The sequence below is a fragment of the Heterocephalus glaber genome, unplaced genomic scaffold (assembly GCF_053883595.1).
Source record: "Heterocephalus glaber isolate CG9 unplaced genomic scaffold, H.glaber_assembly_v1.0 deba00000621, whole genome shotgun sequence".
Lineage (NCBI taxonomy): Eukaryota > Metazoa > Chordata > Mammalia > Rodentia > Bathyergidae > Heterocephalus > Heterocephalus glaber.
In genome coordinates, this window is record NW_028258153.1 from 19,247,859 (window position 1) to 19,268,235 (window position 20,377).

At 39.0% G+C, this 20,377-nt stretch overlaps 1 protein-coding gene across 25 annotated transcripts in view; it reads right to left on the reverse strand.

The window, feature by feature from the left end:
• The window catches only part of Pard3b (par-3 family cell polarity regulator beta), a 1,069,040-nt gene that overhangs the window by 54,844 nt on the left and 993,819 nt on the right, over positions 1-20,377 (reverse strand). For 24 of the 25 annotated variants that reach the window (XM_087205812.1, XM_004851169.4, XM_087205807.1 and 21 more), the window contains one exon: positions 8,544-8,623. In XM_087205812.1, coding sequence (XP_087061938.1) covers positions 8,544-8,623 — 80 coding nt within the window. Of the gene's footprint in view, positions 1-8,543; positions 8,624-20,377 lie in introns of those variants that run through there. The other variant, XR_015449088.1, reaches the window with a different exon arrangement.

Consider the following 20,377-nt stretch of genomic DNA (forward strand, 5'->3'; position numbering starts at 1 on the left):
AAGATGATTTTTTAAAATTACAAAAGCCTTGTACCAGTTACTACCCGGCTGGATGATGAGGATGAAATGAATGAAGTGTGTAAAGCCCATAGCCATACTAGTGCTCAGTGCATCCTACAACTCTCTCACTTGAGCTCTCATTGTTCATAGTTTGACATTCCTTTAAAATACAATTGATTAAGGCTGGGGATTTAACTCAGTGGTTCCTCTGCCTGCCTTGCAAGCGCAAGGTCCTGAGTTCGATTACCGGTACCAAAAAAACCCCCCAAAACCAAAAAACACTTGACTAGGTTAGGAATAAACATGACATCTTTGAAACAATTTAAAGCAGATCTCGGTATATAAAAACAAAAAAATAGTTTTACTGTTAATTTTTCTTGTTAATTATTTTCCTGTTAATTATTTCTATTGGATAATATCATGGACTTATATATTTGATAAGGCAGTTAACTTTTTAGTGATGTGTTAGTGATGTAATGTCATTTAAATAATCATAAAATACAGGTCTCAGAAACATACAAATCAAATTTTATAATGGATTAACAAACTGCCTGCAGGCTACCTGTATACAGTATCCCTAGGAACTTAGGCAAAGGACAGTAGCAAATGGCTAGAGATGAATAAAAGACAAGGGGAGGATGCAGAATGAGTGTATGCATTGTGTAAAATGGTGCAGCAGTTTTAAGAAAATCACCACCACAATTCCAGAGCAATGAGCTTTTGGAGGCATATGGTGGGATGGCAATAAAATAGGAAAACATCAAGAGCTACCAAAGAATACAGGAAGTGAGAGCAACACACTGAATTAAGCAGATGCCTAGGCACAAAACAACCTTCTTATCTTTTGGCTGGTAAAGTGGGAAGTAAATGCTGAAATGCCTTTAAATATGTGCAGGAGGGAAAACATGGAATACAGCTTCCCAAGTGTAACATGTTTCAAGTCCAAGGTAATGTCAGATTTGGCACTCTTGAAATAGCAGGCATATAGTCTTCCTCCAAAAAGAGTACTTAGCCAAGAAATATGCAACAGTTCAGAATTTTCCAGGGAAGATGAGAGAAAAAGTAAAAAAAAAATATCTATAGAATTTAATATATGTGGTCCATCAAGATTCAGTTAAAACTACTTTGGGAACATCATGCTGTAATGGGTCTTAACATGTTTTAAATCACTAATATTCTAACTAAACTCATAATGGAGGCCTTCGACTGAATAATTAATATCAAATATTCTAACTGGCATCAAGAATATATTGGCTATGAGGAAATGATGAAAAGTTTGATTAAAATGGACTTTTATCTGAGGAACTAAGTGACATAAAAATGATATGGCAGTAGCATTAACCCCCTGATCTTAGCTGTTTGGCATCTTAAAGTGGTATTACATGTTAAAGCTTTTTGCATTTTCAGGAAGTTTGAGTTGACTGTTGGAGACATCTTTATCTCACAAAGAATTAAATCACTGCTAATTCATCATTCTATCTTCAGCATTAAAACTGAGGTGCCAGAGACCAGTCAACAACAGCTGACTCTACTGCAGAGGAAAACAAGGGACCAGATCTTCAACAAAGGGAGTCTTAGGGGAAAGGATTAGAAAGCTTAATCTGGTGGGTAAAGGTGCTTCACTGATTTTGAAAAGGCACTAGACCCTCTCATATGTGAACATGGAAGATTTGATCTAGACAAGTTCTTCAGCTCATCTTAACATTTTTGCAAAATCAGAGCAGCAGTTCTCAGCCCTGGGTCCTCAAATGTGGCTTCTCACCATGCAGAAAGTTGATCAGATAAAGCTGCACCATGACAAAGGTGTCAGAGATCTTGATCACGATTTGGAGAGGCCTTCTATGAAGTTTGTTATGAAATAATACTTGTAGCTGAACTGGCCTCCAATCCAGTAGAATGTCTTCCCAGTGGCCATGACTGCAAGGAATAGTCCATATGTTCTTAGGAAGCATCTATTTGACCAACTGGCTTGTAGCAGAGAGAACTCAGGCAACATGGAGATTTTAACTTTAACCGACCCAGATGGCTAAAACCACCCACAACCAGACACACACTGAGACTGAATGTTCAGTTCTCACTGCTCCAGTTTTCATTGAACTCATTGGTTTATTATCTTGATTAGATCAGCCAAAGACCAGCACTGTGGCATTGCTGGATATCTTTGCAGAATTCAAATGTCGCTACTTAGCAAGTGCTATAGCACAATGCAAGGTTGGCAAAGGAAAATTCAATAGCCATGAGCAGAGTAGAGAAGAGAATAAGAGCAATCTGAGAAGGAGAATGTCTTTCAGCAGCAAAGGAAATGACAGAAAAGGATACAGAGGCTACCCAGACAAAATGCTTTTGGGGATAAAAAGTTTCAAAGTTAGTCATGCACTTGGGATTGGAGTCTTCCTGAGGATGGGCAAAGGCATATGTAGGCAAGAAAACTCAAACCAACAAAATGAACCAACTGGAATGTTAAAGCGGAAGTATGCTCTTATGGTGTGTTCTTCTTATCTGAACACAGTCATACCCAATATGAAAACACTGGGAACACATTTAGAAAGCTAATTTATTTTGGGTTCCTAGGAAGCAAGCATAAGCTGTTTGCACCTTCTAAAGTTGCTCTTTCTATCCAAAATCAGCTCTAGTATGTTGCTTCTCATGACATAGCCAGTGGAAAGCAGCTTGAAATGTTCAGAGAGATGTCTTTTTCTCCCAAGTAACTTATATAATAAGGGTTAGAGCAACATCTGGACTAGAAGCCAAGTATGTCCTGAGCAGGGCTTTGTCTCACATAAGTCTCAGGATACAGGTTTTTTCTCTCCATGACAGTGTTCATGCAATTCTCTATCAGAAGATTTATTGTAATCTTTTTCTTCTGGGTAGATATTATTCTTAATCTTGAAGGACCAAAGTATCAATTTGCAGACACTGCTTTTTCAACTCTCAGGAGTGTTCTAACAAAACAGGATTCTCTTTTTGGTAGGCAAAGTATATTGCTTAATGTTCATCTAGCAATTACACATTAAACTGTTCATATTTCAAATGAAGGGCTCAAGGGAAAAAAAAAGAATTGATTTTACGACAGCATTACAGAGTTGGTTGAAAGGCATTACTTAACCTGTATATTAGTAATGTTCCGTGTCATATACAAAGATGAATAAGGCACAATCCCTGTCCTCAAAGGCACTGACAGTTTAACGAGAAAGAGAAACGAGTGAGCAAATAATATACGGGAGTATGATAATTGCAGAGTAAGGCTATGACTCTTGGTTGCAGTGGTTAAGTGAACAGACTCACAGCCAGATTGGTTGGGTTCAAGTCCCAGCTCGGCCACTTTGTAGCTGTTGAGCTTATGAAATTTTATTTAATCTCTTTAGGCCTGTACCTTTGTCTATGAAATAAGAATTATAGTAGGGTTGCTGTGAGCATAAAGGAAATCAGGAGATGCAAAGTACTTAGGATGGTCCTTGGCACATAGTAAGCGCTCAGTATTGGTTAAGTGTTTAGAGGTCTGGAATTAATTCCAGGGAAAAGACATGTTCTTGTGGAAAAGTCATTACTTGTATTGGAAAACAGTGCCCAAAACCAAACTGTCAAAAAAGCTTAGGAGGCTTCCTTTCCCCCAAATTACTTGTATAAAAGCAAATCCATGCTCATTTTTATACCAATGTATTATAACCTACTATGTGTACAGTCCTATGTCAGGTTCTCATGATAGGTATAAAAAATAATGAGTATAAAATGAAGTCCCTTATTTTAAGAGATTTATAATTTAATGGGGTAGAAAAGGTCCGTGAAGATGTATAACCTAATTCAGGATATTTTGAGGGGCAGTGGAAAGGTGCCAAACAAATTTCCTATGCCTCTTTTCCTAAGAAATGTGGGCACTGAAGGAGGTGGGAGGGTTGAGGAAAGATCTTGTTCTGAGGACTAGAGTCAAGCTGGGGATCAGTCCTGCTACTTCAGCCTGCTCAGCTTTAAGCCCTGGAGCTGTGTTCAGCACTACCCTGTCCTGAGCCAGCAGGGGAACCTAGGCCATCTCTCTGGGGCTCCTCCCACCAGCAAAGAGGCTGCTGCACCTGCACCATATCTGCTAGAGCATTGTGCTCAGCCTTGCACTCTGGATGTAGTCCTAGGAGTATACCCAGGTCTTCTTGGACAGGGGCCCTGGCTTCTTGCCTAGACCCAAGTCAGCATGCTGAATCCCTTATGTGGATTCCCTAGCTATGAGAATGGTTATCTCCACACATGTCCATTAGTGAAGCTTATCATGCAGATTGCATTAGTTTGCTATATTCTCTTGCTCTCCATCACCTGGACTGGGACTGAGGTCTTTCTCCAAAGTCAGCTAATCCCCTGTTTTCAGTGAGTGTCCCCAGCATATTTTCATGTGGTGTTTTCCCTCCTCTCCTCTCCCACAGGGTGGAAGGAACTCTTGACAAGTGTTGCCGCTAAACCAATGTATTGACAATAGTAGCTGGGGGGAGGGGGGGGAAGCAAACCAAGGGCAGGGGGCTTCAAGATGCAGTCAGAAAGGGATAGTTGGTGGTAGCAGGTCCCCAAGAGCCCAGTGAGAATGAGCTCTGGTATGCTGGTATGTCTTCTATACAAATCAAGTAAAACAGAGCTAACAATAAAAACCCCTTACGTATGTTGGGTTCTTCACTGAGGGTTTTGTGAGTATTAATTACTGTACTGTATTTAATACTCACGGTCCTAATGTCATTCCCAATTTGCAGATTAGAAAACAGAGCCCAGGGCAATTAGATCACTGGTGCGGGCCATGTAGGTGATAAGTGATGAAGCTGGGTCTACACTCATGGTCCTCCCTACATTCCCCTGGGAGGTGTGTATTAGTGAAGTCACTGCAGGCTGAGCTGCAGGGAACAGAGGCTGAAGGCTAATGTTGAAAATTTCCAGGCTGTAAAGGACGGGAAGTGAGGTCATCTCCAGAGACTGGGCTTGGGGAGCTTAGTCATCTTCACAGAACTTCATAGAACTTAATAGGAAAAGGATCAGAGTGGCCACTGTGGGATAGTCAGGGGAGTCACCAACAGGGCTCACAGGAATGCTGGCCAGCAGCAGGGGCCCAGCTGGTGCAGCCTAACGTGAATTCTGCAGTGGAACTGATGAATGGAGTTTTATGATTTTCTCCAGCCAGCTCCCGCTGTCCATGCACACAGGACCACAGACGAGATGCTGTCATCTTACTCCCTCTTCAGGACCCCACACTTGATTACAAACCTGGAAGTGCAATTTCGTGTGCTGAAGCCCTGAGCCATCTGTAGAGAGGGGATAATGGGATCCCATGGGGCCAGGGATGGGCCAGGTGGGGATGGTGGAAGCTTGAGATGGGCAAATAGGGAGCTTACTGCTGTAGGGCCTGGCTGTGGGGAGGTCTGTAAAATCAGAATGGGGCCTGGGAGAGTTGAAAGGGGGTGGAGGGCTGCAGTGAAAAAGAAGCCGTTTGCAAAACTCCATGGATTGATAGCCACACATCATAGGAGTGCAGGAAACAGCTGCTTCCCTGCTCACCTAGGGTAAGTGATGATTTGTCAGGCAAGAGTAAGGGGACACCAATTTCTTTCTGTTTGGTGCTAAAGAAAACCAGGGCCTGTATAGGCTGGCAAGACTGTGGCCCCGGCAAAGCCCTGATGTTCACTAACAAGGTTGTATTACAACCACACTCTGCTTCCCAAACAGTACCCTCAGGAGAAAAGAAATAAAGTCATTTTTCTTTGGAGGCAGAAGATTTAACATTGCTTAACAATAACATTTAACATCGCTTAGCCCCTAGCCCCAGGCAACCTTTTAACTACCAAGTGCAAGGGATTGTCTTTTCCCTGCACTGGCCAGGGCTCTTTCTTGGCTCTATTTTGTGTGGTGTCATTTAGCTTGGCAGCAGCCTTCCAGGGCCTGCTTTAAAGATGACAGAGTTTCATGAAAGCTTCTGAGGATGCCCTTTGACTGGGGCTTCCCCTCCTCTAGGCACTGCGGGGCAATTCTCCACATTTGGCATATAAATCAGCATTATTGAGCTTCTCTTCAAAACTCCTGTGACAACCTCTACAAACAACACAGGAACCAAGCCACTTAGTAGCATATGAAGTCCCTCACAAGGGTGGCCACTAACTTCCCATAGATAGGATTATTCCTATTTTTAATTAAAAATTTAACTTCATAAATATTTCAAAGTTCCCCTCTCTGTGACAAAAAAAGGATCTGGTGCCTATGGAGCTGTGCTCAACTCGAAGAGAGAGAAGTGGGCTGGTATGATTCAATTGGGACAGTAAAATCTCCAGGATGGGGGAAGACAAGACCTGGCTCAGTGTCAAGGATGCAGAGCTGAGTTTGCACACCTTGTCAGAAGGCAGCAATGCATCCCTCACCTCTACATCCTGCATCCCTTGTGGGCAAGTCTGGGTCCCATGGACTGGACACAATGCCTGCAAGGGAGCTTTATGTCTCTCTTTAGATTGTAAGATGGAAACCAAGGTTTGAGCTTCCCCATTGAAGAATGAGTGCCAGGGACCTCCCATGCATGTGTCTGAGCCCTGTTTATCCTCCATCATGGCAATTTCTGGTTGCCAGGTAGTTACAATGGTCTGTTTGCCCATGCAAACAGCACCGCTACCACTTTCATTGTGAATGAATGCACTTTTTCCAGAAATTATTTTCAGCTGAAGATGCTTCCCTTTCAACCACATTTACATTCTTGAGGCTGGCAGGATTTTGTCAGTTCCTACACTGGGATGACTGCACCACAGCCACAAATAGCATTAACATTCTGCCTTTCAGAAAATCCCTTCTGCAGTGTTTACTCCTGAAACAGTTGTTTAGAGTCAGCTATGATTGGGCATTTCAGGACTAATTAGTGAAAATGAACAGGAGTTGGAAATTCAGAGGACTTCATATTAATAATTACTACTGTAAGCATTTGATGCACTATCATAAAAGGATGATTATTTGCATCCTTTTCTAAAGAGTTGAGTCCCGAGGATAGATTGGGATTATGTCTTCAATTTCCATTCTCCCAGCCTTGATGCATAGTAGGTATTCACCAGATACATGTGGAATGAATAAATGAGTCAAATTTATAGAATTTTAAATGCTATTTCTGTGCGTTTGATTTGAATTTAAAATATCCATTTCTGCACTCAGAGTACAATTTGGCCAGGAAGGGATTAAGCTGTTTCCAGCCCCCCTCCCCTCAAAAACCTATTACTTTCCATCTGTCCTAACCGCAATTTCCATACACTTCAACAGTGAAAGCCGGAAGTCTTACATTTAAAATGAATCTTGGAAACGACTTCCATTTTTAAAAGAAAACAAAATAATAGGGCAGGGGAAAAAATAGTAATAAGAGATAAACCATGGGTGAGAAAAAACCAAAACATTATGAGACAACTTAAAAAAAACACAGGGAGATAAAATATAGTGTGCAGGAGCTTTTAAAAGACTGTATTTGGGGTATCCTGCCTAATCAGTATTAAAAACTGATTCTCTGCCAGATTTGAGATTTTTATGACATTTGAAAATCAACACACTCTTTGTAAGAGCAGATGGTCACCTAGGCCATGCCTGTTGTAATGTACAGGATGTTCCTTTTGTGGAGTCATCTGCAGAAGTATAGCCAACATGCAACCCAAAACAGGAACTCCACCTCTTGAGTTGGCATTTTAGTAGCTCAGCTTTGATAACAATGAATGTCTACTTGGGGACCCTTCCAGCACCCCTTTTCAAGGCGACATTCTGAAACACCTTAGTTTAGTGGCTGGCATTAACCTTTTTTTGTTTCTCTTTCAAACTCACTAATTCTCACACTCTCAACTCATCTAGTTCCCATGGTAGCTGGACGGTAAGTCATCTTGGCAAGGTTTCCTCTTTGTCACAAATTTCTGATAGTGGACTAACATTACTCTTCATCTCACAGATAAGAGCACCAACCTTTGAGAACTGCATCTCATTTTCAGGGGTGTCTAGTTACAGCATAAGTGGATCATGTTGGGTCAGTGTTGCCAAGTGAACTTTTCCCACACATTTGTTCCTTTTCCCACTGTGTCTGTGCCTCTTACCAATATTTGCTTATTGCCTCGAGGAGGCTGTCAGATTCTAAATCAAGCAAAAAAGCACCTTCCCAGCTTCACATTTCCTACTCTTTAATACCCACACAAAGGACCAAGGTTAAGGTTGGCCCGCCCTTTCTCATGGGTAACTCCTAGGACAAAGGATTTACTATTTTATTGTCTCTAAGCTTGGTGCAAGATGTTCAATACTATTTTTATAGCAGTGGCTTAGGATTTCCATTTAGTATCCAATATTCTTGCTGACATGTTCAATTGCCATGATATACTATTTTTCCCCCTTAAAAAATAACTCACAAGTGTTTCAATTATTAGCACAGTTGTGAAGATGGCACGGGGACTGTGGCAGACGGCAGTGAGGCAAAATTGTAACATGTTCCCTATTTCAAACCAGATTTCTGTTTCATGCAGACATCTCTAAAGACTTCACTTGTGGGTGTGCTGGTGATAGGAGACCCTTCCATGATCTACCTGGGTAAAGATGCATACTGTCTCTCCATCCCCTCAAAGCGGAGGTTGTGTGCGTTCCCATCTGTACTCTTTCCAGACACCTGTGGAGAGAAAAGTAATTAGAGATGAAGATCCATTATACATCCTGGTTACTGACAATGCAGCTAAAAATTCTAATCAGTGCACAAAGCTGCAGCCGCCTGCCAAAAATCAACCATGGAAAAGCAAGCAAGAGCTCAGCATTGCTATAGGAATTGATGAGCATGCCCCAAACATGATGTCAGCAATAGTCATTTCTTTCAAATATAGGCATTGTCAACTTGCATCATTCCTGTCTACATGCCAGGAATATACTATGGGCTATAAGACCCTCTTCGACTTTTTCAAGAGGATTTTAGTTTTTAGAACAGTGTTAGAATTACAGAAAAAGATTGAGTGGATAATACAGAGAGATCCCATATATCACATATCCAGTTTTTCTATTACTACTATCTTACATTTTTGGCACATTCCTTACAGTTCATGAATGAATACGATACATTACTCTTAACTGAAGTTCATCGTTCAGATTTTACTTATTTTCTGTCCCCATTCAGAACACCATATTACATTTAGTCAATACACCATCAGAGGCCTCTCTTGGCTGTGACAAGGACCTTGTTCTTAAAAGCACCTTTTCTGTGAACTTTTCTTTACTGAGAAGGATGGGTGGCAACAAGTTACCTACTGCATAGCACCTGGGAAGCCCTGCCTGATCATCCTGAACTTCATCTGGTTCCCTCCCTATGAGTATCTACATAGGTGCAATGAGCTGCCTTCCATCTAGTTCTGGTGTTCATTGGATTTTCCCCTTTCCTGTGACCTTCATGTAGTCACCTCTCTTGGAACCTTTTCCATCAGCCTCTGAGATCCTGCTGGTCAGTGACTGAGTTCAGTAGGTTCTCAATACTGTGTTGGTTTCCTGAATATAAACACCTTACATGTTCCGGTCAAGTGGAAATAGGATGAGCACATAACATGTATTTAAAAGTGCTTCTTGAGTGACTGATTTCTTACCCAATCATGTCAACACATGTGTGATAACAGACCATTCATATGTTTGCTTTTGGGCTGGGGTAGCCTTAATATAACCAGCATGGAAGAAGTAAACAGAAAACCTGGACTGTTCATGAGAGGAGAGAAGTGTTTGCTGGTAAACACAGGAACCAACAGTGTGAAGGTCAGTAGTTGAAATTTTTCTACTTAACAGCATGGAAGCTATTTTCTTTCTACCAAAATTCACAGTTCTGTACAAAAACACCATCCCAACTTGTGGAGGGTATGTGTGTCGGGGCTGGGGGTGTGTATGGTGGGAGATGCTGTGAAGCTAATGCACACAGGCATTTAGAAGAAAGCCTATCACTGCAGAAGGTCCTTTAGAATGTGTCCTGTAAAACCTCTTTGTATTTCAGCAATACATGGGATAAGAGTTGCTGGAGTTATTTGAGAGTGAAAGAGTCCAGACAGATACCTGGTCAGGATGAAGACTGTACAAACACAGAAGCAAGTTCAGATAGAGAGACTGAGAATTCTCTGCATCAGGATAAAAATCCTTGATTTAAACCACTGACCTTTCAACAAAAGATGAGAGATAAAGATGGTGACAGATAGACAGGCAGACAGGGATGCACAAATAGCAAAGCAACAGATGTAAAAATCAGAAGTATTGTCCCTAGCCACTCCTATCTAAGGCTTTGCCTTATTTTTAAATGGTTTCCTATTCCAGAAGAATACCAGTACTATAGTACAGATTATTAATTGTGGACACTGGAAATATTCTGAGTATGGCTCTAGACATTCAACTCTTTTTTTCTTGTAGCCTCAAATCTCCAAGTTCACATTTTCAGCACTGTCATTCAGAACTGACCTGGCCTCTTGATGATGGCTTAGAACCTGGTGCCTCAAGAAGCAGTGTGCCTGTTGCTGTTCTGGTGAGCTCCTAACCAGCACAGTAGACTTATAGTGAAATACTGTGTGATTGTACATGAAAAACTGTGATCCTCATCAATTGTGAGTTTTTCTTTTACTATCGCAACATCATTAACACAGTTATTTGATTAGTATTACTGAGCACCTACTGTATCCTAATGCTACCTACTGTATCCTAATGCCACTGCATTACAAGTGACAAAGAAATCCAAGCCCCGTTCAGGAGGAGACAGGCCTGTGAACAATTATGCTACAACGAGATCACTGCTCCTGTGAGTCTGATGAGGAGGCAGCACGTGGGGGAGTTGAAGACAGCTTCATATGGGTGTTGACTCTTCATCTGAAACTTGAATATGGATGAGGAGGAGTCTTTTTGGGGGAGAAGATGAAAGAGTAGCAGGAAGAAGACTTCTAAGTAGAGAACAATAGTGAAACAACTTGAAGCCATAGAAAAAGCATTGTGTTTTAAAACAGAGGGCTTCAAGATTCTGGTAAAGCCAGAAATTGATTAAGGAGAAAAGGATGTCATTAACTAACAACAATATCAGTGGTACTACCATGATGCCTATGGCTATTACTATTTTTAGAGCAGTTTTAGATTTACAACAAAATAGAGGAGGACAGAGAGATTCCCCACAACCCTTTTTTCTACCTCTGCATAGCCTCCCCCATTACCAACATTCCCAATGAAGCAGTACAGTTGTTACAAATGATGAACATACTCTGACACTTCATAATCACCCAGAGTCCCAAAGTCCATGGTTTATGTTGGAGTTCTCACTTGGAGTTGTGCATTCTGAGGATCTGGAGAAATAGATCATGAAAGTGATCATCCAGCGTTACAGTGCTACAGAGACGAGTTTCACTGCCCTGAAAATCCTCAGAGCCCTGGCTCCTCATCTCTCTTTCCTGCCAACTCCAGGAAACTAATCATCTTTTTATTGTTTTCATAATTTTAACTCCCAAAATGTCATATAGTTGGAACTACACATTATGCAGCCCTTTCAGATCAGCTTATTTCACTCAGTCACACACATTTATATTTCTTCCATGTCTTTTCATGGTTTCATAGCTAATTTCTCTTTAGTACCAAATAATATTCCATTTCAGGGATGTACCACTGATTCTTTATCCATTTATCTACTGAAACACAACTTGATTACTTCCAAATTTTAGGAATCATAAGTAAAGCCGTTATAAACATTTGTGTGCAGGTTTTCATGTGGACAAAAGTTTTCAATACCTTAGGTAAATACTCAGGAGTGCATTTTCTGGATCATGTGGTAAGACTATGCTTAGTTTCATAAAATACTGCCAATTGTCTTTCAAAAGTTCCATTTTGTGTGCCATCCAGTGATGAATGAGAGTTCCTGTGGCTCTACTTCCTCAACAGCATTTGGTGTTGTCTGTTTTCTGGATTTTGGCCATTCTCATAGGTGAGCAGTGCTATCTCATTGTTGTTTCAATTTACATTCCCCTGATGACATAAGATGTGTAACATCTTTGCATACGTTTATTTGCCATTCATATATCTTTGGTGAGGTATCTATTAACATCTTTCCATTTTTAGATCAAATCATTTGTTTGTTATTGTTGAGTTTTTAAGAGTTATTTGTATATTGTAGATAATAGTCACTTATCAGATCAATCTTTTGTGAACATTTTATCCTAGTCTGTTGCGTCTTCATTTTCTTGGCAGTGTCTTTTGCAGAGTTTTAAATTTTAATGAAGTTCAGCTTATCAATTCTTTCTTTTATGTACCATGTCTATGATGTTGTTTTCTCCTATGTTATCTTCTGAGAGTTTTATAGTTTTGAAGATTCTTCATGCCATAGTATGGCAGTTCTAGAAACAGAATTGATGAAGTTCTACACTATAGGATTTTCTGAAGGATGAAGACAAAAGAGTGACATAAGAATGTTAAGGTGGCAGGATCAATAAGATTGAGTGTAGATTAAAGGGAAAGATATCTCTAGAATAATGCTCTAGTGTCTGAGTTTAGCAACCTGCTGATTTTGGTAACATTCATCTAGATGGAAATAAAGAAAGATCAGATTTAGAAGTAGAGGAGAAAGGACTATTTAAACACACCAAGCTTGTGGTGGGAGTTCATGGCAATGGAAATATCTAATGGATAGTTGAGTATAAACAGTTGTAACTTAGAAGCCAGAGATGTTGAATTGAGAACTCTTTAGCATATAGATGGTAGTTGAAACCTTGGAAAAGTATGACCAAGTACAGTGTGTTAATACAGCATGAGCTGTATTAATTAATTACAATGAGCTAAATCCCCAGCCCCTCACTCTTTCCCTCTTGTAGAGTGTCACTCTGAACTACAGAGCCTGGAAAACTAAAACTACGTTTTCCAGAATTCCCTTGAAGCCTATGTACTGGCTGTGATTGAAGTTTGGCCACAACATTTGAGAAACAGAATTCAAGGAATGGCCACACTTTCACCGTTTATTCTGGCAAGAATGCCTAAAGGTATGATTGGTTTTCCTGTGGCCACTTTAGCAGATGTACCATTGCTGGTTTCTGGGGTAGGATTTAGCTCTCATACTGGATTTAGAGTTGGTGACAGCAGAAGTGACTTTCTAATTGTAGCATTCTCCTAATCAGGGTGGCTTTGAATATAGCCACTGTGTGGATCTGCAACCTAAAACTTTCTACACAGGAGTGGTGTCAGTGATCTACCTTTGGTAGATCATTTCTTAAATATGGCTTGGAAAATCATTGCTGAAAGTTTTTCCAGGGTCTTGTTTCTTGAATCTTCCTTATGATTCTGTAAGCCTATTATTCTGGTATAAAATTTCTTTCTGCTTAAATCAGCTCAAATAGACACTATTTTCTGCAACTGAACAGTGATCAGTGTAAGATCTGAAAAATTATATATGTTGGAACTGGTAATGGGATGGTTATTGGTGCTTTATTGAGAATGATTTTAGTGGATTAATGGGGAGCAAAAGCCAGACCCCATGGTGCTGAAAACTCCTACAGTTTTCTAATAAATAACCAAAAACAGGTTATACTATCTTAGTCCATCATGCTCACCAAATGGGATTAACATGTTTAAGTACATATACATTTGTTAGTGTCTTCTAAGTAGAAACAAAGATGACTAAAAAAAAAGTCCCCGCTAGGGACACATTGTTGGTTAATGGAAATGATAGGACTAAATCTGTGTTCCAGTATTTTAAAAAGTGGATTAAACTGTTTTATTCTCCCTAAATGATTATTGTGGAAAAATACCCAAAGATGACTTCTATAACATTTGTAAATAAATACAACTTTTTAATGATATGGCCAGTTCTTTTTCTCATTTTTTTTTTGTACCAGGGATGGAACTCGGGACCTTGTGCATGCCTCACTGAGCTAAATCCACTGAACTAAATCCCCAGCTCTCATATTTTTATTATTGGCATTTTCTTGTATTATTATATATATTTCAAAACCATAAATTTTAATGGCTATATAATATCCCCTTTTATAAATTAATCATAATTTGTCTAATCTACTCCTGTAATTTGATCAATTTTTAATATCCCGATTAGAAATAGTAGCATTATAGATTAGTGTGTTGGAGACAAATATTCTTACAAACAGCTTTAACTGGAGGGTAGGAAATTACAGAGAGAGGGCTGCAGAAGAGAAGTTAATTATAAGGAGTTATAGTCAAGTCCTCAGGAAGTCAGACCACTTGAGGAGGGAATGAGGGGAGAGGGAACAGGCCAGGGCATTTATAAGCTCATTTCTCATTTTGCTCTTTACTCAGATAGACTCAGAAATGTTCCTACTTGAAGAATTCCTTATTAGGTAATTTCCCTCATCACAAGAAAATAAGGTCAGCAGCTTTGATCCAATTAATTTTTTTAAGCCCGTTATCTTACTTGGGATCATGGAGATTTTTTTTTTTTTAAATGCAATGACCTAAATATAGGTCTGACAAAAACAATCTTGACTTAAGCCATAACAGAAACCTAGCCTTTTACTCAACAGTAACATTAGACATATGCCTGGATTTGGGTCACATTAATTTCTCCTTTACTGATACAGCCCAGGAAGTGAAACTTCTGAGAGCTTATTCAAAACAACTGAAAGAGCTCATGCCTTAGTGCGACTTGCACATGCCAACCCTCTCTGGCAGGATGAGGGCAACCTATGACAAGCCTACCAGGAGAACTTGTTGCTGGGAGGAATGCTGAACTAAGATGCTTTTAGTTCATGGGATTCCTAATTTCATTCACTCAATGCCTTCTGCCGACTGGCATGTTAAGAGCCTTGTTAAAATAAAGCTATTAGTCTTTTCTCCAGAAAAGCAAGGCATTTGCTGCTTACATTCAGGGCTCCTTAAATTAGTATGTATTTCTAGCCTGACATTGCTAGAATCAGCAGTTTCATAAAGCAATATCCTAAAGAGGCCATTTAAAGCACCCTCCCCAGTTGTCCCATTTGCAGACTAAGGACAGAGAGGAAGATTTAATGCCCTTTCCAACATTTTAAAACAATTCATTAAAAATAAAAGAATAAATCACATAGGATTTTGTGTAAATGTCTGATGATAAGAAGCGGAAACAATTCAAAATTAGCATGTTTTCCAGCTTTCATAGGTTAGGATACATTTTTGCTAATGTTGTAATTTATGCCCTATAAGCCAATTTTCCCAAGAAATTTAAAAGCTACTGTGATGGAAAGGTTGTGTGCAAAGTCGCAATATGGCTTATCCATCTATATATAACATCCTCATCTACAAATAGGTCTTACTCATAGCCATTACTAAAAAATGAGTTTCATACTTCCAGACACGTCCTAAGATTAAGATGCAAAGTATGAAACTTCAGATGCCATTTTAGGAAATGTGTCTTTCATTTCAAGTTGGTATTACGACAGAAAATTTTGAGCAGTGTTTCAAATCTTTTTTAATTCCATTGCTTTTACCTAGTTGTCAATTTGGCCAGAAAATGTTTAAAGAAATCAATACAATGAAAACTTCTAAAAAGTTACGAACTTGGCTTTGAACATCTTCTAGTATTAGTACAGTCTGCTAAAGTGATGCAGGTTTTGGAGGGGAGCTAAGGGCAATACTCTAAACAGAAAGAATCAAAACAGGTTGTTTAATCATTTTTCTATGGTAATGTGAATACATTTACGCCTGAGCTACATACTTACAAATATTATATCCAGAGAGGCAAAGGAATACACACTCAATCAGACCATTATTTCTAAAGTGTTCGTTTTCTCTAATTTGATTTAAGTAATTTTGTCAAATAACTGGGTATTCAGCTTATAGAGGAGCATAGAACATCTGCTTGTTTAGAAAATATAGCAAAAAAACTATTTTAAAAATAACTCATGTCTTTTAACCATTTTCTGTGTCTACATTTTCCTCCCTTATAAAATGTCAGAGTTAAAACAAATTCTTGAAGTCTCCTCTAACTTGTACACATTTGTAAAAGTAATCTTGTACAGTTTCCACATTTACATTGACTAAGTATACCTCATTAATAAATACAGAAACTGTAGCTAGGTGCATAATGATTTTATAGCTGAATGATAAAGATAGCCACACGGATATGAAATCTGTTTCTGTATTATGAAATTATAAAGTATTCATTGGGATTTGAGCATGAAATTGTATGCTAGCACCATTCAAGTACTAGGCAAATGTACACTGGGCCACTGCATCTTAATAATTTGTACTATCTCTGCTATGATTGTCTTCACAAAAAATAAAATCAGACATCTCCTGCCAGCTCTGTTTGTGTCTAGGCCTAAGATACAGTTACCATAGAAACTATGATTGTGGATACAGTTTTACAAATTTGGCTTCATCTCTCAAATGCACTAAGTGTGTGTGTGTGTGTGTGCCTTGCCAATAAGCTTGAAGAGCAAATTCTGGCTCTTTGTCTTCAATTAAAGAGCTAGGCTCCATTTTCTATTTCCTTTCTCTTGTCTACCTACAAGTAGAGATATTGCAACACTGGCTAAAATGTCAATTCATACACTGAGACAAGACAAAGTTCTGATAAAAAGATGAAAAGAGATACTAGGAAAAAATATGCCCTAAAAAAATCTCCCCTCTCCTTTATTCTCCAGGGGCACAGTACACAGCAATTTGGTGGGATTTCAGTGATGCTGATACTACTAATGTGTCCTTAATGAAATTGGTTCTAATTCCTTCTTTCCTGGAAAACAAGACCTAGGTGGAAAATAATCAGCCTTGAAAACTAGAAATGAAAAATGCCAGCCCCAGCCAGCCTATCATTGGCTTCCTTGCCATCACTATTCTCTTGCTTAGTGGCTACTCTGTGAGGCTGGTCAGGCAAGGACAGGCAGATGGGGCTGGCATTTTTTATGTCTAGTTTTCAAGGCTGATTAATTTCCAGCTTGGTCATACTTTCGGAGACACACAAAGTTGTTGCCTGGGTGTGTTAGTCACTTATTCCTGGCTGTTTTATTTTCTTGTGTTCTTTGTCAGGCTTCTTAATCCATTCCAAAAGAAACAAAGTTGTTACTTAACATAATAATTATTAAATGCTAAACTAGTTCACACATGTTCTTTCTCTTCTTTTTTCAATGTTCTTCTATTTTTTTGTTTTGTTTTGTTTGTATGGTAGCATTGGGAATTGAACCCAGGGCCTTCACACTGAGTTATATCCCTAGTCCTTTTTTATTTCTTACTTTTGAGACAGAATCTTGATAAGTTGCTAAATTGCCCAGGCTGGGCTAACAAACTTGTGATCCTCCTGCCTCAGCCTCCCAGAGTGCTGGGCTTACAGGCATGTGTCATTACACCTACCTGCACATTATTGGTGATGAGTTTATAAGAGACCATTTATCTGCTAAGCTCTACAAAGGACATCCACTTATGAAACCCTCCAGCATGGTTTAAATATACGTTCATTCATAAAGACTAAACATGGCAATGCACATGCCATTTCAGCTCTTCAGAATGATTCTTCTTTCTGTCCTGGTCAGTGGACAAGAGCTGGTTACTTCCTCCATAGTGACTGGGAGCAAGGGGCTCTGTGGAACACTGTGCAGTAAGCATGGTGAGTTACAATCAGTGCTATCATTTCCATCTCTGCCTCACTCCACACACAAGGAAACAAGGGCTTGGGGAATTCCATCTCTGACCTGAGACCTGTGTGACCCCAAAACAATACTGGCTCCACTCACAATGCTGCCACACAGGTGGCAGTGACCATGACACTTGCTGCTGCTCCGCTTCCTAAATGAACGGAGACATAGAGGAAGGCTCAAGTGAACCTGTGGTAGCACAGGGGTAAAATATGTCACCCTAAGACTGCAGGTAAGCACCCTGAATGTGTCTGTGGCCATCGTGGCCATGATCATGTGCTCCAGTGGCCTCACTATATTCATTTCCCATAGCTGGAGGCATTAATATATCTATGTGTGCTGATTTTTTTCATAGTAAAAGTAATTTCTAATAAAGTTATGTTTTATAAAAAACAACCACCTGTATTATGTACAATTTTTTTCAGTTGTTTGAACATTGTTATTGGTCTATTAATTTGGTTTATGCAAGGCCCCGGGATGAAAGCATCATGTGCTTACATAGGACACTGTCTCTTTGGTATATATGGTATTCTTAAGGACTGAACTATCAGGCCTTATTTGTTATGATTTACTGAGTCAATAAGATAGAGGTTTCAAACATCTCCTCAGTGGAGGCTATAAAGAATTAAATCAGATTCTACAATGATTAGCTAGGTTTTTGACCCAAATCTGTTAAGTAGTAAGAAACATATGATCAGAATGTTTTTAAGGGAGCTTTATTCTTATGAGATCTGTCCATGGTTATTTTTTATTGAGCCTGCCACTTGTCTTTCGTTTACATAGTTTTGGTTTTTTAAAAATATCCCTTAAAAAGCATAGACTACAAATATTTTTACAATTTAGATTTAAGTTTGAATCTGAAGTATACATCAAAATCATTAGGAACCTTAAATATATAATTTATTAGAATAACAGAAGATTGCTATAAGCTCAGACATAATAGTAGACTAGCAGGGGAACCTATTCGTGGAATGAATTAATGACTCCACTGGATATATCTAATATGGCTCTGGGTGGCTACCTTGGAATGCAGTGCCTATTTAATTTACAAAGTTATCAGACCCTTTCTACCAATAATGCTGCAATCAGACAGGCACCCTCCCAAATTTATATTAATCAGATTGTGTTTTGACTGACTGTTATCGATGAGTTCAAGTTCTAGGAAGATGAATGAAGACAAGAGGAGCAGAAAGGAAGAACTGAACAGATGACATTCTGAAAATTGATGTTCTTATGTCAAAACCTATTTTGAAAAACCAAAGCAAATATTCACCCACACTCACACCACACAGTAGTCTTGTATTATGTGGCAAATAAAGTTCAACTTCTTTCTGAGTCTGGTATTCAAGACCATTAGTAACCTACAATACCCTGACTTTCCAGTTTTATCCTACCTTTCTCATATATGCTCAAAGATTTGATCCCATCCTCAATTTTTTGGATCCTGCACATGTGCTTTTGGGCCTATAGCAGCAGCCCCATTCCTTTAGTCTTGGTAGCTCTTCCCATGCCCAGGTTACTGCCATAAACATGGAAGGGGCTCAGCAAGTGCTGAATGAATGAATGGATGAGGCAATAAATGTTGGTCCAAGTGTTGTAGTCATTGATGTAAAGGAAGAAAGATAAGAGCAAAGCAACGAATAAGAAAAGCAAATTCTATAGAAGTTAATGAGAACATTAAATTGATAAACAGAAAAGAGAGCCTGGATAAAGGGGTGTGGACAAAGAAAGAAAAAACCCCCCAAGAAACACAGAAAAGTTGCAAATAAGAGTGAGAACTATGAAAACAAAGGAGGCTACTGTAATCTAATCTAAATCTCAGCATACAGGTACTTCCTGTCCTAACTTTCTATTCATTAATCAGATTCTTAAATCCATCAGAAAACTCAACTTCTTTACTCAGCTAGGTAATATGGACTTCTGATTAGATACATATATCATCTTAGTTTTAATGTCTTTAAAATGTGATTATTTTACGTCAACATTTAAAGTTAGATTTGATATAATCATTTAATTGGGCATTGATTCATCTACACAGAACTCATTACTGAATTCTTCAATTTCACCAACATAATTTCCTTCCAAATTATCTTTTATCTTGATGCTGGAATTCCAAGTGCTATGAAAACTTTGCCAAATAAAAAGCTTTTAGATTTCTAATGCTGGCTAGACACGAAGCCATGGAAGATTGTTGAAGAATAAAGCATGCTTGCCAACTGCCAGATATGACTGCTTTTCGCATAATTAATGTCATTCTTGCTGCTCAAGTACCATTTCCATCCTCTAATAATTTCCATTAATAGAGGAAGTTTCTGCAATGATTTTTGCATGCTGCAAATCCACTATGGCTTCTAGACACCTTTTAATCAAAATAATGACAATGAGTAAAAGGGGGGATGGTTAGTAATATTACTGTAACCCTGGCTTGCATTTGTTTGTCATTGTTTTCAATCTTCAAAAACTGTCCAAAGCCTCATCATGTTGACAGTTGCTATGTCAATTAAACCTTGGTGCTTTGGTTTTAATAGTGTTGTACTATATGGGTTTATACCAAGCACAAAAGGTATATAAAATCAGTGTGTTGAACAATTCAAGAAAAAAAGTAAAAGCATCTCTTAAGAAGAAACAACAAAAGCCGAACAGATTAAAAATCTAAGCTCAAGTCCTGTGAAATATGATAATTATATAATACTGAAATTTGCAGTATGTGGAAGTGATAGATCAACTGAAAAATCATAACCTCAAACCTGCCAATTCACACTGTTTTTTATTATGTTGTCACAAAATCAAGAACTCTGTTCAGGATATAA